Genomic DNA, 24,806 nt, shown 5'->3' with positions numbered 1-24,806 from the left:
TAACTTATAGCTTTGTAGTCACTTAGAATTATGTACAATATTCCAGTAATAATGAAAGTTGCATATACCTTTTAAGTCACTATTAAAATTCTATAGAGTAATCCAGTCAGTTTTAGAACGACGTATAGCTTTAGTAATTGTTGTAATTATATATATAGTTCTTAATTCATTATTACAATAGCGTGTAATTGTACAATAACTACTTTAATTAATTTTAACGTGTAGTACTTCAGTCGCTGTTATTTCGGTCAGTATCAGAAATACCAGACTATTTGATAGTTTCAGTCACGACTAGAATGGCCAAGCGTGTTAAGGCGTTTGACTCGTAATACGAAGTATGCAGGTTCGAATCCCGGTCGCACCAAACATGTTTGCCCTTTTAGCCCGGGGGCGTTATAATGTGACGATCAATCCCACTATTCGTTGGTAAGAGAGCAGTCCAAGAATTGGCGGTGGGTGGTGATAACTAGCTGCCTTCCCTCTCGTCTTACACTACTAAATTAGGGACGGCTAGTGCAGATAGCCCGCGAGTAGCTTTGCGCGAAATTAAAAAAAAACAAACAACAACTATTATAATTATGTATGATGCTTCACCATTTCAGTCCCTCTTTAATTATGTATACTACTGCGGTAACTCTTCACTCTAAAATACTTCACTAATTATCACACTTATTAACAATGCATGAGTCAGTATGAGCAATGGCATAGAAAGCGTCGGGGCTGAGGGGATCTGTCCTCTGTTTTTCTATGTTCTAGTAAAAACACCTCAAAATTAGGAAAATTATTCAGAGTAAAAGTAGACGAGTGATGTATACAATTACATTCACTGTTAGAGTGACATGTAGAGAGAGCTTCAGTTAATGTTACAATGATGAAAAGTATTTATGTCGCAATGAAAATGACGTTTAACGCTATAATGATGCATGGTACTATGCCACTCCAAGAATACAAAAATATGACCTCTCTGCAGTCATTATTAGAGTTATGTTCAGTAGTTCAATCGCTAATGGCCCGGCATGGCAAGATGGTTAAAGGAACTCGACTCATAAGCTGAGGTTCGCGGGTTCGAATCCCCATCACATCAAATATATTCGCCGTTCCAGCCGTGGGGGCGTTATAATGTGACAGTCAATCCTACTATATATGTAAAAACGGCTCGTTTGGGTCGAAAATGTTTTTTTACTTATATATTTCTCTACAAGTGGGTTTTTCTCGACATCACTGATTAGTCAATCCTACTATTCGTTAGTAGAAGAGTAGCCCAAGAGTCGGCGGTGAGTGATTACGATTATCTACCTTCCCTCTATTCTTACACTGCTAAATTAAGGACGGCTAAAGCAGACAGTCTTCGTGTAGCTTTACGCGAAATTCAAAACAATCGCTAATCGAATACCGTTTTGTACTTCTCTTACAATACTGTTTTTATAATACTTTACTGAACTACAACTATTTTTAATATTAAAGCCACAATCAGAATGACGTACAAGTCTTCAGTCTCTATTAAAATGAGTTTTAGAGCTTTGATCACTATCAGAATTATTCGCACTGTTTCAGTCAGTATTAAAGTTATATCTAACAAGTCATTCATTATCATAATTTCGTATAGTATTTCGGTAATTAACAGCATTATGTGTATCATGTGTAAAGCTTTAGTTAATATTATAATTATTTTTAGAGCTCCAATAATTATTTAAATAACGTGTTGAATTTAATTAATATTGGTATTCAGTGTATCAAACATTTGTTTCATGAGATGTTACACACACGTCACTATTATAATGACGTTCTAGTAACTAATAGAATTATATATAATACTTTACTATCAGAATTATATAGAAACCTTTAACACTTTTATAATTATGTATAGTACTTCAGTGGCTATTAGAATGATGTGTAGAATTTTCATAATGTTTTACTCTCTAGTATAGTTATATCGATTATAGTTATAACTCTTCAAATACTATTATTATTAAATAAACAGAGCTTCAATCGTTATTTGAACGGTTGCAACACTTCACTAGTTAATAGAATTATGTACAGTAAATACTGTATAATGCACTACTTGAGCACTAAGTAATCAATAGTACTTATTGTACAATAACACTGCCTGAACAGCAATCATTTAACAATTAACTGCCTTAACAGTACGTATTGTGTAACTCATCCTGATTAGTCTGATGGCTCAGACATCATATTTGGCTAACAGATTAAATAGTTCGTATTTCTTGTTTGAGTATACAAACAACATATACTATTGCTACTATTTACAACTCAGTTATTAGAACAACATACATTGTGTCAGTCGTCATCCCAGTTGTTACTTTGAACTATTGATCAAGATCGTTTACCACCCGAGTTCTCTATTTGTATTAGTAATTACCCTAAGAGTGAGGATATTTGAATGAATACCCGAATTGTCAGCTTTGTTCTATTCATTAATTGAGCATTATACACAGTATTTTATTTACTGCCGTTTCTCTTTACAACTGAACATGGAATCCTGTTATCAGTTATTACTGATATAAATGTGTGTATTTCATCAGTTAAAGAGTGGAAGGAATCTGAACATTACATGTACTGCTTGAGTTACTTTCAGTCGACTACAATAGTACCCTTTTCTTCCTTTAGAAAGTATATTGACTTTTGTAGAACAGCACTTCGTGAATAGGGGTTTACAAGGGAAAAAAATAACATTTTTCAAAGAACATTTCATTAGTTTGTTTATAGATTAAACTTCATATATTGAGCCTCGACTAAGAGTAGCCTAGAAAAGACCGAAATGTAATGAACAGCATCACCTGTAAAAAGAAATTTGTGATTATTGTACAGACATCGTGTTAGGGGGCGCATTGTCTCTTTTCGAAAAGCTATTTTCGTTGTCGAGGGAAGATGTAATGGAATAACAGTAAAATGTATTAGAAGACACGAATAAAGAAGTAAAAACGTAAAATACGGAAAATTATCAGCATGGGGGAAGAAGGTAAGTGAGCTGTTCCTCCGTCATCATGTATTTGTCCAATCAGATTGAACATTACGACTAAAATGTTTCTGCACATGCGTAATCTTGATTTACATCTCTCCATTAAAACTTCATGTGGCACTGCGTGGGTCAGCCAAAGACTCAAAAGATTTGCTTAGCTATCCATTGTTACAGAAACACTGTCAAGCTCTTAGACTGGAGAACAGCAGAGACGACACCGAACGACACACGTAGACAACTCGTTTCTTACCAATACCTGGCAACTTATATCGCCTGTTTCGCTCGGAAGGTCCAAGCCATTTTACGCTAGCATCAACGTACCCACCTGTTTCCACTAGAAATAATTTCTGCTAGTTCAATATTTAAGTTATGAAGTTCTCCCCTAGAATTATGCATATCAATATTTTAATCTTTATTTTAATCGGCATAACGAGAGGATCCTCTCTCTTTGACTTTACAAACATTTTTCACAGAAACCTCGAAAACGTCAAGAGAGAAGGTAAGTGTATTGACTTTTTACATTACGAATAAAACACAATACAAAAGTGTCGCTGCAAACCTTCTTCAATAAATCTATCAGCTGTTTATTCAACAGAAAATCCTTCGCTTGTTGAAGTATGTATGAAACGTACAATTGCATAAAATTTTATTATACATCAAATACATTCAGTATTTCTTCTTATAAATAAGGTAAAGCCTGCGAATAGAGGTGATGATATTTTTAAATGTCATTTAGAGACGACGGATGACTTAAGAGTGTTTTGTCACTTGGTGTAAGAATGTAAACGTTTTCTGCTATGACAGTAACTGATAAATGTTAATAAAATTTCAAGTAGTTATCATGATTGTGATTAGTAAAGAAAATAAAATAGACATACTATAACAATGAGAATAAGTAATTCATATTTGTATTTTTAGAAAATTGCTTGTTGTTCACGTTTCAGATATTAAATGTTAATCATATTGCGATTGGTCTGTCAAAAAGTAGATCTCATCAAAAAGTAAGCTATCTGGCTTTTAATTAAATTATCCTCGCCTTAAAAAGAAGACCAGATATCAAACCTATGAAATACAAGAACCAACCAAAAAGCATAGAAATGTTAAATTCCCAGATATCTCAAATCAGCTTGTACAATCCTAACAAGAAATTATTGAAATATACCATAACCAACATAGATGTACAAAATTAAACGACAGACGCTCTAACACAAACTCTAAATGATGTACAAAATGCGCTCGGCATGGCCAAGTGTATTAAGGCGTTCGACTCGTAATCCGAGGGTCGCGGGTTCGAATCTCGGTCGCACCAAACATGCTCGCCCTTTCAGCCGTGGGGGCGTTGTAATGTAACGGTCAATCCCACTATTCGTTGGTAAAAGAGTAGCCCAAGAGTTGGCGGTGGGTGGTAATGGCTAGCTGCCTTCCCTCTAGTCTTACACTGCTAAATTAGGGACGGCTATCGCAGGTAGCCCTCGAGTAGCTTTACGCGAAATTAAAAAAAAATGTTCGAAACATTAGGCGTTTGTCTGGAAATATAATATTATTTGAAAAAAATGTAAAATAAAAACTTAGAGTTCCACAGATGTTATATGAAGATATAAAAGCCCAGAAGGTATTATAGTAACCTTGATTTTATTTATTTGTAATCTAATGTGATTACGATACACCCTTAAGTCTTAGCTTAATGTCATGGTAGAAATTCCAGCTAAAGTACAGAACCATTATCTACACATACTCGCACAAATAACAATAATTCCTGGCATTAAGCTAAAACTATAAAATAAGAACAACACATTAACTTTTTTACGTTATAGCTAAACATTCATCTGAAGTTCTAACCTCAATGTGACAGGACAAATATCCTTCCATCCATAACCTTAACCTACAATCAGGTTATAAGAACAGTGTCCAAAACAGAAATCTCTATTTCAGAATCAGGGTCTAGAAACATAAAATTTAATCTTAAAATAGAGAGAAACACACATTTATACATTTATTTACCTTAATCAAATACGGAGCTTCTGTCTGAAAGAACACATAACTCTTATCAGAAATCAATATTTAGATACAATGTATTTCTATTACAATGGTTAAAATACTCCTGATTCTACAATCTTAATGTATAAGGAAGGTATAAGCCTCAAGACCTTAATGTGAAAAAAACAAACCATAGGCCATAACAATTATGAGTCCTAATATAAATAAGAAAACGAAAAGCTTATAACTCCTAACCTTCGTATGAGTGAAATCAAGGTATTAAACAGAACACTTCTGTCACAGAAAACATAACTCTTAGTTAATAGTTAAGGTTTAAATCTCTTAATTTAACTTGAAAGTTAAAAATATCCTTGTTCTAATAACCTGGAATAACATAGAACAAGGTTTTAAAAGTAGAAAATTTGTGATGTTAGAATAATATTAACTTGGAATAATAGTATACATTTACAGTACCTTATTTGAAAGGACAAAACCCTACGATTTATGACTAACGTGAATTCAAGGTACGCTATCCTGAAAATAAAGATAAAATGTTTAACTTTATGACATTAACTTTGAAGGATTGCATCAATCTCAAACTCTTAATCAGATAATATATTTTAGAATGTACAGTCGTAAGTCAGAATGTAAAAACTTCGAGTCAAATACGAACTCATTCTTAAAGTTGAAAATGTAGAAATGAGAAGAGAAAAGTAGAAAACTGTAAAACTGATAACCTTAACGTAGAATGAAAATATAAAACTGTAAAACTGATAACCTTAACGTAGAATGAAAATATAAAACTGTAAAACTGATAACCTTAACGTAGTATGAAAATATAAAACTGTAAAACTGATAACCTCAACGTAGAATGAAAATATAAAACTGTAAAACTGATAACCTCAACGTAGAATGAAAATATAAAACTGTAAAACTAATAATCTTAACGTAGAATGAAAATATAAAACTGTAAAACTGATAACCTTAACGCAGAATGAAAATATAAAACTGTAAAACTGATAACCTTAACGTGGAATGAAAATATAAAACCTCAAATCTGATTAATAATAACCAGGAATTAAAAATGCTAATTTGTATTCAAGATGTCAAACCCGGGTCTTAACCTGAAAGTTAAAAATATAACTGTTTCCTGGAACCAAAATGAAGAAGCAATTTAGCCATTAATATGAATTAAAAATAATTTGTAATATTATAGGCACCACCTTTTAACAGATTCAATATATCTAGAATAAAACTTCCATATAAGCTTGCTTTATGTTTTGCAAAACTTTCGGGCATTTTTTAATAATTTCAATTTTTTCCGATTAACCAAGGACATGAATTTTAATTACGAGGTAAGATTGTTTGTTTTTAATTTCGCGCAAAGCCACACGAGAGTTATCTGCACTAGCCGTCCCTAATTTAGCAGTGTAAGACTAGAGGGAAGGCAGCTAGTCATCATTACCCACCGCCAACTCTTGGGCTACTCTTTTACCAACGAATAGTAGAATTGACAATCGCATTATCATGCCCTCACGGCTGAAAGGGCAAGCATATTTAACGCGACAGGGGATTCGAACCCGCGACCCTCAGATTACGAGTCGAGGGCCCTAACCACCTGGCTATAACAGCCCTACTGTGTAAGAGCCAGAAAGAAACACATTTTCAGTATCAATTATTTCCTATGTCACTCTCAACATATATTATATGAAATGTTATTGTAGTGGACAGTGTATACAAACTATCAATTGTGTACACGTTTCCTGATTTTCAAATTGTCTCTTTCTTTATCGACGTTATTAATTTCCTAGCGATGTTTTCACATACTAAAAAAATGTTCTAGATTTCTGTCAGAATCAGAATTGTGAAGAAAACGTCTTTGTTTCAAGTCAAAAAAAAATTCCTTTATGGTTCTTTCTTTAATGATGTCATATTTCTGAATTTCCTTGGTGTTTGCTAATCCCCTGAATAATTCATTAGTATGTACAAAATTTCCATGAAATTTGTATTATCCATTCTTGTATTTTTCCACAAATTACATCAGTAGTTACTTCCTGCATGTTATCAATGTTACCAGAACACTTACAAGTGATATATTAGAAACGTATATCAACTATAATGCCTGTTTTTGTTAAATTGAAACAAATAAAATATTTATATAACTTAATTTTCGAACGCACATGAAAACAGAAAACGAAACAGCTTAGAAAATGCAAAACGCTCTTTTGAAAGAATAAGTTGTTTACATATCCGTACCGCATTGTTGTCACATACACAGTCTGAATGCATACAAACTGTTCAGCCCGTACTGTGTATTAGGCATAATTTGGGTAACGAATCAGATTAATCAACAATAGTGCTATATATACTTGATGTAGGTTGAGATAAATAGTCTTGTAATCCTTACTTAAAGTGAAGAAATGCATAGAGGGATTTAGGCTAAAGTCTCCACGAATTGCGGGGCTTAAGGTGCTGAATGACTACATACAAAGTTTCCACATAAGGATTCAAAATTAACATATGCGTTACAGTTATAAGAATTTTAAGAGTGATATTTTAAAATAAACTATCACCGAAAACGATATATTTCTTAGAATCGTTTCGAGTACTGACATGGAGACTGACTAGTAACTAAAGCTTAGAGGTTTATATTAGGGTATTTGTAGAATATATTATGGATAATAATCTAATGTGAAAGACCCCTGGTGACTAATAGGTTTATATACAATATGTGTGGAACATAGTTTGAAGAATATTCTAACCTTTAAGATCCCCGCTGCTGGAAAAAGTTGAGGACTTATAACGCGAAAAATGGGGGTTCGATACCTTTAATGAGAACAGCTCACAAAACACATTGAATAGTCAGGAGCAAGAAAACACGATGTGATGGATTACTAACGTACAGCATCTTCGATATATTTAACTGAATAAAACATACGTGAATATCCGTTTATCTTCTACCAACCATTATCTTTAGCTGTTTATATGTCAAAATATTGCTTCCATTGATGTTAAAATTTGCTATATTACTGATTTTCTAATTTAGTTAATATTATCTTTTATAATAATAAGTGTAAATTTATGAAGACATGAAAATAAATCAAACAATATATTCATTAATATGCAAGACGAAACAATAACTTCCTTTTCCAAACATGTTGGTTGTCATGGCAATATAAGTGATGACTGACAACTTTAACACCCACTTCCTGAGTCAGCCAAGAATATTTTATTACTGACCCGAGAATGGTCCTTGGGAGGGGTCATTCCTGAAACTGGTGATTCAGGGTTATGTTGATAGATCTCGATGAATGGAGCTCGGCACAACTTGTAATACTAAATACGAATGAGAATATGATATAATGAAATCTATATAGATCATACTATACACGAAGCACCTCTTGTATTTACTTTTCATTAAATAAATTTTAATTCAATCTTATAGCGTATCTGATGAGCTTCTATACGTTACATAATGTGCCATTAGTTTTACAAGAAACTGGAGCTAATGATTTCGTATACATAGTTCCATTCTATCTTTTTAAAAATAACGATACTGTTGTTTCCGTTTTGTTTTTTTTTTCTAAGTTTCGCTGTCAATGCAGTAATTACGTTATGAATTTCTGATTCAACTGGTATATCTAATTCGTTAAGATTACCTTCGAATAGGTTTTTCCCCACCTTTGACTTGGGACAATAATTTAACACTAAAACCACCGTATTCACAACCACCAAGGAACATTTCATTGCTACATCGTTTCACTTGACATTTACAAGTTCACTTCTTTTTGGCTTTCGTGGTTTTGGATCTTCTTTTCGTCTGATCAAAACATCCCAAACCTCTCTGGAATGTCTCATTCATTTATCCTCGCAAAGATGACGGGCTGTCTCCTGCGGCAGGTGTTGAATGTATGGATGTCACAGTCGTATCTGATAAAAGAAGGTACGTGTGTATGTGAGTGTTTCAAAGCCACATCGAGCTAATTTCTGCGTCCACCAAGGGAAATCGAGCCTCTGATTTTAGCGTTGTAAATCTGTAGACTTACCACTGCTACACTAGTGGGGGGGGAGAGCGATAGAAGAAGTTAACACGAAAATAGAGCTGCCACATATCCTCCTGTTCTTCTTAGCCTCTTCTGTAGTAAAAATTGTCTATTTAATAAACCTTTATTGTACCTTTTATCTTCTTTGTGGCTTTGAATCTTATCACTACAGAACTGACTTCTGGGTCTGTTGTTTTTTCATACGAAATTATTAAATTATTTATTTGCAATAATGTAAAAAATTACTTTAGATAATAGATGTTCTTTTTACAAAAAAACATTGTGATTAAGAGCTTGCAATATATTTTATTTTACTCAAAACAGATTTTCTTTGGCTTTTGAAAATACGCGCATTTTTAACACTAATAAATGAAGAATCGTTAAATATTTGCTGCAGAATGTTGAGATAGGTGTGAAAATAGACAAATTAGGAGTTCAAGATTGAAAATGAACCCATTTTATCAACTTCACTTCTCTCAAAGATTGAAAAACGTTGGTCTTGACAGAAGGTGGTTTACAGTTGGTTCTATTACCTCATCCTGCAGACTGATTCGCAGGTTTATCCAAGTTACTCTATTTTACAGACACGTATTTTTCAACAACATTTCGTGAATAATTTTATTCTTATCATTTTAAAGAGATTTGTTTGTTTTTTGAAATTCGCGCAAAGCTACACGAGCGCTATCTGCGCCAGTCATCCCTAATTTAGCAGTGTAAGACAAGAGGGAAGGCATCTAGTCACCAACACCCACCGCCAACTCTTGGACTACTCTTTTACCAATGAATAATAGGATTGACCGTCACATTATAATACTCCCACGGCTGAAAAGGCGAGCATGTTTGGTGCGATGGGGATTCGAACCCGCCACCCTAAGATTACGAGTCGAACGCCTTAACCCACCTGGCCATGCCGGACCCAATTATTTTGTAGAGTGTAAAAAGTGAACACTGACAATAAACACATTGATTGTAATTTGTGTAATTACACAAACACGTGAGAGTAAAAATTGCAATATTTGTTACCAGGTGAAATAAATATTTGGTTAATAAGGAAATTACCTAGAGTGTTGAAAATAAAAAACGCTTTCATCACTTTGCTACGATCGTGATATATTTTCACTTCGTTTTCCATTCTTTCTTATATGATTTATTTTAGCAACTAACTCATACAAATGTAAATATAGCAAAATACCCTTTATTACTATAATAAATAACACAAAGATTTAAAACTAGGTTTTGTTTCATACTATCAGAATATTACTTTTCCGTCAGCCTTTTATTCACTTTATTTGTTCTCTCTTATATCATTCCGTTTCTATTTTCATATCCTTTGACTTCTGCTTTTCTTAAATTTTCTTTCTAAAAGCAACATCAAACAAGTTCGTTTTATTCTTCTATTCACATCTGTTTTTCCGTTTTCAGAAGACAAACACACATAATCACAGAGATTTCATCATCACACTGGCTGAACAAGAAAGATGTCCGCTCTCTTCAATCATTTTCTAATGGCTTAAACTATTGTAATCCTCTAATCCCTTAAAAAATGACCAAAGTATGACTTATTTCTCAATTCTAACAAGTATCTTTCACACCTAATGTCATAACAAAGTTGTTCGGATTAGTTAGTTTGTTTCGAATTTCGCGTAAAGCTACGCTAGAGATATCTGCGCTAGCTGTCCCTTATTTTGCAGTGTAAGACTAGAGGGAAGGCAGCTAGTCTTCACCACCCACCGCCAACTCTTGGGCTGCTCTTTTACGAACGAATAATCTATACCGTCCGTATAGCTGAAAGGGCGAGCATGTTTGGTGTGACAGGGGTTCGAACCCAAGACCTTCAGATAACAAAGTTGTTATTCTTCAGTATTTTTACGCAGGTAAACGTACATAATGTTGGTGTAAGATCACGAATTATTAACATTAATTAACATGTTTTAACGGCCCGGCATCGCCCGATGGTTAAGGCAATCGACTCGTAATTCGAGGATCGCAGGTTCGAATCTCCGTCACGTCAAACATGCTCGCCTTTTCAGCCGTGGGGGCGTTATAATGTGAAAGTCACTCCCACTATTCTTTGGTAACAGAGTAGCTCAAGAATTGGCGGTTGGTGCCTTCCCTCTAGTCTTACACTGATAAATCAGAGACTGCTAGCGCAGATAGCCTTCGTGTAGCTTTACGCGAAATTCAAACAAACAACATGCTTAATTTTGATTTTGTATTTCTCTTAATCATTATTAGATTTAAAAGTTCCTATAAATTCCTAATAATGAATCGTAATTTCATATAACAATATTGTAATGTTTAAGTATCTCCCCAGTACTCTTTGGTAAGTCTGAAGACTTATAATACTAAAAACGAGTTTTAATATAGAAATTCCAATGTGTAACTTTGCGCTTGACAACAAAACAAACAAACAACTGCTCTGTTGCTTCGGTCAATGGGCGTTTCATTATCCACGCATTTTGTAAATACTTTATTAACATCACACCTGATAAACAGTTTAATACAGAAACAAGTGATTTTTTGCACTAGTTGAAATAATGGTTAAAGTTTTTGGAATTGATAATTGTTGTTAATTTGTTCTTTAAGCAGGACAGCTTTACTTAACGTGCAAACACAGTGGATAAAATATTCCCAAGTCGGTCGATTGAGAGTCCAGAGTAGCTGGACCTCACGTTCTTTCGACATTACGTCTATGAATGTTTTGATGGGACTTCGTAAAAGGCGTGGTTTACGCTGTGAGTAAGGATGGACTGCGTCAACACATTGAAGGAACCTCAACAAAGATTGCTGTGATGCTGCAAAACACTTGGCAGGAAATTGAGTACAGATTATACATTTAGTGAGCTACTCGTGATGCACGTGCTGAACCGTGGTGATTGTTTGCGTTAAAAAACAACAAGAGCAAAGAAAACTTTAAATATCGTCTTGTGTGCGTAACAAACGGAGCGTAGCTATGTTAAACGGTTTTCTTGGTATGATATTTCTTTGACACCCCTGACTGTACTAAAAATACCTTTTCAAAATGAACACTTTCTATTGATGAAGACAACAAAAGTACACAATACTTTAAACAGTTATATGGACGTCAATTTTTGGTTTGTTTTGAATTTCGCGCAGAGCGACTCGAGGAGCTATATACGCTACCCGTCCCTAATTTAGCAGCGTAAGACCAGAGGGAAGACAGCTAGTCATCACCACCCACCGCCACATCTTGGGTTACTTTTTCACCAACGAATAGTTGGATTGACCATCACATTATAACGCCCCCACGACTGAAAGGGCGAGCATGTTTGTTGAGACAGAGACTCGAACCCGCGACTCTCGGATTACGAGAAGAGTGCCTTAGCCACCTGGCCATGCTGGGCACGGATGTCAATGTAAGAATTGTTTTATAGAAATATGCAGCGCATTTGGTTTAATTTTAATGTGTTTTGTTTATGGCTTAAAAATTACGGTTATAAATATACATGTACATATATAGTAAATGTACAGCCTACATCGTATTGCTAGAAGATTTGCCTAATTTTTTTTCAGGAAGGTACAACAAAACACTCGTTATTGTTGTAGTTATTATTACTTCATTTGCCTGATGCACTGAAAGTAGTGAATCAGATTTATAGTTCCCTGCTGATACAGCGGAAAGGCTACCTATTTACAATGCTGAAATAAGGGTTTCAATTCTAATCAGTGATGTCGAGAAACCCACTTGTAGAGAAATTTATATGCAAAAAACGGCTCGTTTGGGTTGAGAAAATATTTTACATAGAAGGTCAACAACGTTTCGACCTTCTTCGGTCATCGTCAGGTTCACAAAGAAAGAGGTAACTGACCGGAAGCTGACCACATGTTTAAAAGGGGTTGTGTAACTGTGTGTCGAAATGTAGAGAGCGGTATTAGATGTTTGAATATATAATTTTATTTATTTTATTATATTAATATAGGTATAAAGGCGTTCCTTTATATTGGTTTATTTTGGGTTTAAGTTGTTGTATAAGTAAGGCTTCTTTAATTTTGCGTTTGTTTCTTTATTTAGTATTTGAGTGTTTTCTATGGTTATGTTGTGTTTATTTGACTTGCAGTGTTCGAAAACGTGTGAAGGTGATTTTTTATGTTCTTTGAATCTGGTTTCCATTTTTCTACTTGTTTTTCCAATATAGAAGTCGTGGCAGTTATCACATTGTATTTTATAAATAATGTTGGTGTGGTGTTTGTCAGTGTAGTTTTTACATAGTATAGACCTCAGTTTTATGCCGGGTTTTTGAATAAATTTGGTATTAACTGGAATGTCATATTTTGTTACTAATTTTTGCCAAATGTTGGTTATTTGTTTGCTGATGTCAGGAATATATGGTATACAGCAGTATATGGTTTCGTGGTTTTTTGATTCGTGAGCTGTATTTACTTTAGTTGGTTGATTTTGCTTTCTGTCTAGGTGTGTGCGTATAATGTTTTCTACGGTTTGTGGAGGAAACTTATTGATGTTGATGAAGTATTGTTTTATTTTGTCTAATTCATCGTTAATTTTATCTGGTGAGCATAGTTTTATGGCTGTGTTTATTTGGTTTCTTAGTATGTTGAGTTTTTGTTTTGTTTCATGTGCTGAGTCCCAAGGAATGTATATTCCAGTATGGGTGATTTTTCGGTGGATTTCTGTTTTGAATTGTGTGTCAGTTATTGAAATTTTGAGGTTAAGAAATGATATTTGATTGCTTTCTTCCTGTTCACATGTGAAGTTAATGTTGGGATGTATAGAGTTAATGTGATTGAAAGAATTAAGTATGTGTTCTGTGGATTTGAATCTCGCAACCGTGTCATCTACATATCTGTACCAGTATAGTGGTGGATGTAATGCTGGGTTAATTACTTGTGTTTCAACTTGTGTTATAAAAATATTGGCTAGAACTGGTGATACTGCGTTGCCCATGCTTAGACCATTTGTTTGTATATAGTTTTGGTTGTTGAACATGAAGTTTGTCTTCATCGTGGTGAATTCTATGAGGGTTGCTAACTGGTTACTGGGAATTTCTATAGTTGGGTTAGGGTCTCGGACATAGTGTTCTAAGGCTATCGTGTAGGCTTCAGTGGTTGGAACTTCTGTAAAGAGGGATATAACATCGAAACTGGCCATTAAGGCTTTATGATTAAGTTGATTTAGATTAGACTTGAAATTAAAAGAGTCTTTGATGAATGAGCTGGCTGATGTTACATATTTGGAGAATGCCCATGCTATATATTAACCAAGATTGTAATTAAACGATTCATATGTGGACATTATTGGTCGTAATGGACAATCTGGTTTATGAGGATGCCGTATATTTGCGGTGTGCGTGAGTCGGTTTAACGTAGGTAGGAATAAAGTGTTTGTGAAATTGTGTTGGCTTTTTTCATTTGTAGTAGTAATTTGTTCAGTTGCATCTCGTGTGTCTTTGTTGGATTTGTGTGTATTGGTTTAAATTTGTTCGTGTCTGATAGGATGTTATTCATTTTGGATGTATTCATTCGTGTTCATTATGACTATTGTGTTACCTTTATCTGCTTTTAGAATTTTTATGTTTTTGTCTTGTTTTAGGTTTTTAATGGAATTAATATCTCTTTTTGTAAGGTTGTTTTTAGCTTTCTGTTTTGTGAAATTGTGTTGATGGTTTTGTGAGAAAATTCTTTGAAAAAATCGTTTAAGATGTTTTCAGGTGTTTCTGGAAAATATAAACGTTGTTCGCTCTTCTATGTAAAATATTTTCTCAACCCAAAAGGGGTTCAATTCTCTTAGATGGACTCAGCAAATAGCCAGAGATGGCTTTACTATAAGAGAACACACACACACACACACACACACACACACACAATTATTTGTAACTAATTATGATAAATAAACAGAAGATAATATTTAACTTTCGAAAACTTGAGTTTGTTTTCCACGTAAAATAAGATTATTCCAATTTCGAGCGTAATCCGAGGGTCGCGGGTTCGAGTCCCCGTCACACCAAACATGCTTGCCCTATCAGCTGTGAGGGCGTTATAATGTTACGGTCAATCTCACAATTCGTTGGTAAAAGAGTAGCCCAAGAATTGGCGGTGGGTGCATAGCTGCCTTCCCCCTAGTTTTACACTGCTCAATTACGGACGGCTGACGCAGATAGCCCTCGTGTAGCTTTGCTTGAAATTCAAAAGCAAACAAAACGAACAATTTTCGAGATCCGATGGAAGTTGCACATTCCCTTTCGTTAGTTAAACACTTTCAAATAATATTGAAATCAAACTCGCCCAACGTTTCTGTCAAACGATATCTACAACTTTGTATATTTTAGACATTTGTGCGAACGTTACCTCATTATTGGTCGGTTTAACCATTTAGTCTGTTTATGCTGCTTCTATTACAAAGTAAATATTTAAATAAATTATTATCAAATATTTTAACAAGTGCACATTTAAGTGACGGTTTATTCGAAACATGGAGAGTACGAAAATGTTTACCTAAAAACCATTTTCTTGTAAATGTAAGTTTATTTTCAGAAATAGAACAATTTTAGTAAAATCGTTAAACCTATTAGACACAGAAGTATAATAGTAAAAATAAATATCGATTTCTCTATTTCTTACTTTAGTTTAAATTATTGACGTTAATTCCATTCATTTACCTGTTTGTCTAATCTTAGGAAGATATCTCAGAAAAACCCTGTCTTAAAAGAAGTTTTGGCGAATGTGAATGTTGAAGAGAGTCGCCTGCATATAATATTAAAGTTTAGGAAATGAACAGCATTTCTGAATATTTCCAGCTGCTCGGTTTTCAGAACATAACATCTCGATAATAATACACATTCGTTCATGCTGTGTTAGTTGTGTTCTCACGCAAACTGGGATAACACGTTGGGAAGACCTTTCACCAACTACTGGCGTAGGTCGCCACGGATTTGTTTGAATAAAAGTGACGGAAAGTATCACGAACCTACATCGTTTTTTTTTTTTTAATGTGCTTTAATCTGGTTTACGAATATCTGTACAGAAGGCGCAGCATGGCCAGGTGGTTAACGCTCTCAAATAGTCATCTGAGAGTCGTGGGTTCAAATCCCCGTCGCATCAAACATGCTCGCCCTTTAGCCTTTTGGGCGTTATAATGTTTCGGTCAATCCCACTTTTTTGTTGATAAAAGAGTAGCCCAAGAGTTGGTGGTGGATGGTGATGACCAGCTGCCTTCCCTCTAGTCTTACACTGCTAAATGAGGAACGACTAGCGCAGATAGCCATCGTGTAGCTTTACGCGAAATTTGCAAACCAAACCTTTATAGAAATATCCAGGTTTCACGAAATTGAGATGTTCTCTGCTGAGTAACAACGATAACAACGCAGTTAAATAGCTTATTTATAATAAAAGACAGCTCAAGACCACTGAAACAACTACAATTTACCAGTTTTCTCCTGAAGAAGAAAGATTTATTTTTCGAATGTACTCGAGTTATATTGGTTTTTGATCTTGCATTCTTCATGTCATCACGAATACAGTTTTAAATTATATATAATATCATGTTTATTTAAAAAAAGGAACGAGCACACTGAACGTTCCATTAACGTTAGCTCAGTTTGACCCTGTGTAATTAAAAAATATATAAAAATTCGGAATAAATGGATAAGTTGGTCAGAACGTCACTGGACACTAGCCCTTAGATATTGACGTCATCCATTTCGGTCACACTCATTTTTATAATAATATAGGGATGTTTGTTTAGTTTGTTTTGGAATTTCGCGCCATGTTACTCGAGGGCTATCTGCGTTATCCGTCCCTAATTTAGCAGTGACTAGAGAAAAGACAGCTAGTCATCACTACCCACCGCCAACTCTTGGGCTACTCTTTTACCAACGAATAGTGGGATTGACCGAAACATTATAACGTCCACACGGCTGAAAGGGCGAGCATGTTTTGGTGTTACGGTGATTCGAACCCGCGACCCTCAGATTAGGAGTCGAGTACCTTAACCACCTGGCCGTGCCGGGCCTTATAGAAATGCATATTGGGTATTATTTTAATGGTAGGCTTGGTGTGCTTGTTTGTTTTGAATTTCGCGCAAAGCTACTCGAGGGCTATCTGCGCTAGCCGTCCCTAATTTAGCAGTGTAAAACTAGAGGGAAGGCAGCTAGTCATCACCACTCACCGCCAACTCTTGGGCTACTCTTTTACCAACGAATAGTGGGATTGACCGTAACATTATAACGTCCACACGGCTGAAAGGGAGAATAATGGTAGGCCATTCGTGCTTATTAATGGCACAGCTATTACAAAAATCAAAGAATACATTCCAATGAGATCCCTCAGGCCCACAATTAATAGTCATCCAGGAACGTATATATCCAACAGAATAATTTCAATGACTTACAATGGCAATTTCCGACTTCAGATAATAACACAACTTCAGTACAATAAAGTTTATTCTGAATAATTATATAATGTTCTTGCATTTACCTCTCATTTGGTTATTTGGTTCCCTTTTGATTTATTTCATCCTTTTTTTTTTGGTATAATACTTACTTTTTACAAGAAGTTTAAACTTTATACATATATCTATACCTAATAATCTACCCTCTTTAATATAGGTTGCTGAAGATGAAATATGTTCCGAAATGGTCAAGAACTAAGTGTTTGTTACTGTACACAGATTTGTCAAATGTTCGTTGTTTTGCCGTCATGTTGTTGTTCATTATTAAACTTCAATTCCTATTGATTGGAGGCCCGGTATGGCCAGGTGTGTTAAGGCGTTGGACTCGTAATGTGAGGGTCGCGGGTTTGAATTCCCTTGTCGCGTCGAACATGATTGCCCTTTCAGCCGTGTGGGGCGTGATAATGCGATTGTCAATCCCACTATTGGTTGGTAAAAGAGCAGCCCAAGAGTTGGCGGTAGGTGGTGATGACTAGCTGCCTTCCTTCTAGTCTTACACTGCTAAATTAGAGACGGCTGGCGCAGGTGGCTCTTGTGTAGCTTTGCGCGAAATTTAGAAACCAAACAAAAAACAAACAATCCTATATGTTGCTAAGAATAACAAAAGCGGACCTTATATTCAAGGCAGCAAATTTTATCTCTTTTGTTTAATCTTTTTCAAATGTTACCATAAATGAGCGATTTTTTTTTCAAGAAATCTAAACAATTACAAGTGATTGAGTATCAGGATTGAGTACAAATCATCAATATCTGTTCATTCTTGAGAACCACATGTTTCTAAAGTAATAACGGCTGATATCGTAAGATAACGTAAGATAAATCTAAGGAACGTAACTGGATACATCTGGAAAATTTCAAAGGTTATCACAACATTATTAGTTTTGAAAAAAAAAAGTCTAAAATGAAGAGAGGCAGAAGAGATTGAAGCTAAGTTTTCTAACTTGAGAAATATAGTTCCAGTTACAATACTTTTATTACAAAGAGAAGGAAAATTATTAAAATAAATCATTTTTAGGTTTATACAATAAGTTAAGATTCTCTAAGCTTGTTCTCTATACGTATAGCGGACCATATTCTCATCATAGCTTTCTCTAAGCTTGTTCTCTATACGTATAGCGAACCATATTCTCATCATAGCTTTCTCTAAGCTTGTTCTCTATACGTATAGCAGACCGTATTCTCATCATAGCTTTCTCTAAGCGTGTTCTCTATACGTATAGCGGACCATATTCTCATCATAGCTTTCTCTAAGCTTGTTCTCTATACGTATAGCGGACCATATTCTCATCATAGCTTTCTCTAAGCTTGTTCTCTATACGTATAGCGGACCATATTCTCATCATGGCTTTCTCTAAGCTTGTTCTCTATACGTATAGCGGACCATATTCTCATCATAGCTTTCTCTAAGCTTGTTCTCTATACGTATAGCGGACCATATTCTCATCATGGCTTTCTCTAAGCTTGTTCTCTATACGTATAGCGGACCATATTCTCATCATGGCTTTCTCTTAGCTTGTTCTCTATACGTATAGCGGACCATATTCTCATCATGGCTTTCTCTTAGCTTGTTCTCTATACGTATAGCGGACCATATTCTCATCATGGCTTTCTCTTAGCTTGTTCTCTATACGTATAGCGGACCATATTCTCATCATGGCTTTCTCTAAGCTTGTTCTCTATACGTATAGCGGACCATATTCTCATCATAGCTTTCTCTAAGCTTGTTCTCTATACGTATAGCGGACCATATTCTCATCATAGCTTTCTCTAAGCTTGTTCTCTATACGTATAGCGGACCATATTCTCATCTTAGCTACATCAGTGATAAATGTCGTTACCTATCGCTATAAACGTTATGCAGAAAATCATTTTGTTTGTTTGTTTTGAATTTCGCGCAAAGCTACTCGAGGGCTATCTGCGCTAGCCGTCCCCAATTTAGCAGTGTAAAACTAGAGGGAAGGCAGCTAGTCATCACCACTCACCGCCAACTCTTGGGCTACTCTTTTACCAACGAATAGTGGGATTGACCGTCACATTATAACGACCCCACGGTTGAAAGGGCGAGCATGTTTGGTGCGACCGGGATTCGAACCCGCGACTCTCGGATTACGAGTCGAACGTTTTAACCCACCTGGTCATAAAAATCAATCTAATAATAAAGGGAAATACAATTAATGTCTTTTTTTCCGTGAACGAATCCAGCTTGCTTTGATTATTTGATTATATGCTGTTACAGAGTAAGCTTGTAACTGCTTCTGCAATGTCCCAATTTTAACGAACGTTCAGGAAGTGAAACTAGACATGTGTATGTCTGCTGTATTATTTGAAAGTCTTTAATCTTATAAGAACCCAAAATGGCACACTGTTTTATTATTCTGGTATAATTAAGTTCTATATTTCTCTATATGTTTTCTGATTAAATGTGCAGTAAGAATTGTGAATGATTTATAGGCAGAACAGTTTTCAAAATACTGATCCATATGTTAATCACGGAGAAGAAATGTTGAAATATTATTTTACAATTCAATGATTTTTTTATGTCCTACATTTAATGCGTTGAAATGTGTTTTAAGACTCTCAGAAATAGTAGACATATATTTAAAAAACATTTGTAACTTAGTTGTTAGAGTAATATATCATTTTTGACTAGACACTCATTAATGATTTGATTTGGTTTGAATTTCGCGCAAAACTACATGAGGGCTATCTGCTCTAGCCGTCCCTAATTTAGCAGAGTAAGACTAGAGGGAAGGCAGATAGTCATCACCAGCCACCGTCAACTCTTGGGCTACTCTTTTACCAATAAATAATGAGATTCACCGTAACATTATAGCGCCCTCACGGCTGAAAGGACGAGCATGTTTGATGTAACAGAGATTCGAACCCGCGACCCTCAGATTAGGAGTTGAGTGACTCAACCACCTGGCCATGCCGGGCCCACTGATTAATATTAAAAGAAAACAGAGAACGACTGGAAGAAATTATGTTGTTCCTCTGAAAACTAATACGCAGTTAATTTGATAATAAAGGCTAAAAGGACAGAGATAAAACTAATGAACAACGCTGACACAAAAGATGTGTGGTCTATGAGCTTCAATAAGAACTTGACCAACCCTAGTTTGCATTTTCATCTGTATATTTTGAAAGTCAGGTCATCTTGGTGGTGTTTTTTGAACAAGGCGTGTTTCAAAAAGAGCAGTCCCCATTGGTACAGCGGTAAGTCTACGGATTTACAATACTAATGTCACGGGTTCGATTCCCCTCGGTTGACTCGGCAGATAGCTCGATATGGCTTTTCTATAACGAAACACACACGCAAAGAGCAATCCAATGTTTGTGTGAAATCTGCGAATTATGTTTACCACTTATAGCTGCCTATCGACACCTTACCAACAATAACTTTAACGTTGTTATTAATTAGTTTAAAAAAAAACATGATATCACTATATTAAGAGAAGTATAAAAATAATACTATTCAAGAATGATCCTGCAAATCGATTGGTCGAAATACATAGTTGTCGACCATTTATGTGTAACAAAGCAATGGCCCGGCATGGCCAAGTGTGTTAGGGCATGCGACTCGTAATCTGAGGGTCGCGGGTTCGCATCCCCGTCACACCAAACATGCTCGCCCACTCAGCCGTGGGGACGTTATAATGTGACAGTCAATCCCACTATTCGTTGGTAAAAGAGTAGCCCAAGAGTTGGCGGTGGGTGGTGATGACTAGCTGCCTTTCCTCTAGTCTTACACTGCTAAATTAGGGACGGCTGGCATAGATAGCCCTCGAGTACCTTTGTGCGAAATTCCAAAAACAAACAAACAAACTAAGCAATATTTTTATTATTGTCACCAAATGTTTATACGTTCAGTGAATGTATTAATTCAAGCGATGGATCAATATTTTGATATCATTAAGAGGTGAAGGCTTTGTATATTTAAGGATTTTTGCGTTATTCTATGCAATGGCTCTTTGTGTAGAAACGTTCTTAATTTTGGTCTGATACACAACAAATAGAATTATTTAACACCGCCCACCACCAACTTCTAGTTACTTTTGTTTAAACGAATGATGGTATTTGATCCCAAGTCTGAAAATTGGAGGCCACTTTTTATTACAACGAGATGCAAACCATGGATGTTCTACTTACAGTCAGGGCGCCTAACTCAAAAAGGCATAATGGTCAAAGACAAAGCTGAAACAGATATATTGTTAATTAAAAAGCTTGAGAAAATACTCTCAGTTTAGGGAAAATAAAGAGAATAAAACATAATCTATTCAAACTTGCAGGAATATGCTATAAATATTAATTCACTTTTATTCTTACGATTCACTAAATGTACAAATTATATTCACACAACTCTTAATAGTTTACACACCTCGAGAATAAAGCCCAACAGCAAGCAATGCTTTCCTATAGAACATAGTTTTCCATTGGTTACACATATCAGTAATTTATCCATTGCTTCGGAGTATAAATGAAGTTTCCAGATTGAATCCATTTAGCCCTTTTGTATGTCTTGTTCGAACTATTTCTGAACACATTGAAAGATATAGGACACAGGGAAATGCTTGGAAACTTGTAATGCTTTTAAAAGCGCATAGTAGGCGGATATAAAAGCTGAACATCGATTTCCCCAGTAAACACAGTAACATTTCGAAATACACCTAATGTAAATCTATCTTCCTTCAAAGAAACATTGGAAAACAGTTGAACAGAGATGTTTAGTGCAAAGAGACTGATAGCAAGCATCAATGAATTAGTGAAACTGTCAAAAGGAAATAAATGTGGTAGTAAAGCCATTTCATCCAAGACGAGATGTTCGTAACGAGCAAGGAATACTTGGATTTTGGTAAAGCATCTTTGTTTCAGAGGTTCAATAAATATATTAAAATGGATGTAGTAGATTGAGAAATGCGTTTAATATGAGGCAAGTTTCACAAGAAATTTGTCTATAAAAGTAAATAAAAAACAAGAAGTTGTTTGTTTGTTTTTGAATTTCGCGAAAAGCTACACGAGGGCTATCTGTGCTAGCCGTCCCTAATTTAGCACTGTAAGACTAGAGGGAAGGCAGCTAGTCATCATCACCCACCGCCAACTCGTGGGCTACTCTTTTACCAATGAATCGTGGGATTGACCGTAAGATTATAACGCCCCCACGGCTGAAAGGGCGAGCATGTTTAGTGCGAGCGTGATTTGAACCCGCGACCCTCGGATTATAAGTCGAACGCCTTAACACACTTGACCATTCCAACAAGAAGTTGACGACAGCTATTGCAAAAGCTAAGTGCAATATATCAGTGCTTACAGTTTTCGAAGTAATGTCTGAAATAAATTCGAACACCTAATTTAAGTAGGAAGCGAAATATTTAAATGCCGAAGTAAAAAGAGAAAGAACTTGTTCATATAATTTTCTGAGAAAACATTGGATCAAGAAAAATGGTTTCGTTTTCTTAAGTTACACTAAATTACAACTTACATGAACTTGGAACCCTTTGACAAATTTGTTATGGAGCTGAAAGTCTCTGTAACAGTATCAAAGTAAGTAATAATTTCTAATTAAATCAAACTACTTACTTAGATGAATAAATTATGGAGCTGGTTGAAAAGGCTTAACTGGGAGCATACACTGTGATAAAGCAAAATTTACAATAATTGGGTATTCTTTCTGTTATGGACATTATCTGTTATAATTACAATAATATTTCGCTATGTTTAGTTTTTTTATAGCTAAGACATTTAGGTGATCTTAAATCCGTATAGTCAACCAACAATGGATACTAATTCTCGTATGAATAAAAATATAATCGATATTGTGTTATTTTTATGTTATTTGCATTTGATTTAGTTCAGTACGATACAAAGATATTTCTCAAAACTAGCAATATCATTATTTCACTTAAAGAACTTTCTAATTCTTTCTAGAGCTCTCCTGCATGTTTATCAACAATTTGAAGGATTTATAACACCAGAGTTCGGAGTTCATTCCATGTGGCAAATACAATGGAGATAACCCGCTCGCTGTCTAGCTATGCGCTGAAATAACGAAACGGACAATTTTTGATAGGTCTATATGGTGAACAACCATTTCAAAACACTAATGAGAAAAGAAAACTGCATGTTATTGCCTCGTATTGTGGGTTATAATGACCAACTCTCATAACTAAATTCAAATTATTAATCTGCTGAGTTAAAAAATATATGTTTTATCAACAGAAGCTGTTTCTTATTTTATTATATCCAAGTCTCAGTTGCCTTAATTTACATGTACCCTTTTATCATAAGCTGATGGAAGTATTTCGTGCAAACAGCTTGAGAAACAAGTAAAGTATGAACCTATAATGTGCACAATAATTTTTGCATTTCACAGACGTTTCAGAAAATGACATATCTTGAGCTCCGTTCATGGCTATAAATTTCCAAACCGCGGGCTGCATGGTTCTGTGAGAGAGATTATAGATTACGTTGTGATAAAAGCACTTAAAGGTTAAATGTGTTACCCCTCATTGTACCTTATTTTATCATTAATGACATTTTGTTTTTATTAAAACTATTTTGCAAAGCCACCATCGTGTATATAAAACTCCATCGTCCTTTTCCATTGAAAGATATTATTCCAATGAAATGTATTAATAGTTTTACAAAATACATTTCCCTGAATAAACGGAGCTCGAGTGAAGTAAAGAATATAAAAGGTAATAAGGAAACATCCGATCAAATCTAAATCTTTTGCGAATAATTTAACGTAGGAACTTGTAAGTATCATAGTTTTTTCAGGTTATAAACTAGCAAATAGTTTCGTCGAATTACAATTTTTTTTTTTCATAAGCATCGTGAACTAGAAGTGGAAAGTTTAATCATATCAGCACCTAATACTTATATGAGTTAGGCTTAAGGTATATTTAACCCTAATTTTGAAATACTGACCAAAAAGAAGGCTTTCAAACAATAGGTGTTATACGTGTTAGCATTATAATTTATCTCGGACGATCCTCGATTTTATTATGTTACGTATTGCAATTTCAAATAGTCTAAAACTGAGTTAAATTACATTTTAAATTTAAAAGTGATTTACATGTATAGATTTATAAAAATTTTAATGTTTGCTAACAAGATTGATATACACAATTTTCTTTCATAATACACTTATATTTTGATATACGAACAAAAAATACAATTTATAATAATGGTTATTACAAATAATGATTTACTATTCACGAAGAACAAATTAATTTTGAATTAATTTAGGTACAATTCACTTAACAGAAAGCCCACTAGCTTTTCGCTGATCACACGTGCGTTTTTCACCATTGAAGTTATGTAATGTCTTTGTAAACATAATAACGGTCGATGTTAATCTGCTGAAGTTGAACGGTTTGTA

General features: G+C 34.9%; 1 protein-coding gene across 1 annotated transcript in view; it reads left to right on the top strand.

The window, feature by feature from the left end:
- The first annotated feature begins 3,092 nt into the window (after positions 1 to 3,092).
- The window catches only part of LOC143252081 (IDLSRF-like peptide), a 94,196-nt gene continuing 72,482 nt past the window's right edge, over positions 3,093 to 24,806 (top strand). The window contains exon 1 of the mRNA XM_076503695.1: positions 3,093 to 3,479. Within this exon, the coding sequence (XP_076359810.1) occupies positions 3,350 to 3,479 (130 nt within the window). The 5' untranslated portion in view covers positions 3,093 to 3,349. The remainder of the gene's footprint in view (positions 3,480 to 24,806) is intronic.

This window comes from Tachypleus tridentatus, chromosome 6, assembly GCF_004210375.1.
Source record: "Tachypleus tridentatus isolate NWPU-2018 chromosome 6, ASM421037v1, whole genome shotgun sequence".
Classification (NCBI taxonomy): domain Eukaryota; kingdom Metazoa; phylum Arthropoda; class Merostomata; order Xiphosura; family Limulidae; genus Tachypleus; species Tachypleus tridentatus.
The sequence above is the reverse complement of the archived record's forward strand: the minus strand, read 5'-3'. Positions and strand labels throughout refer to the sequence as shown.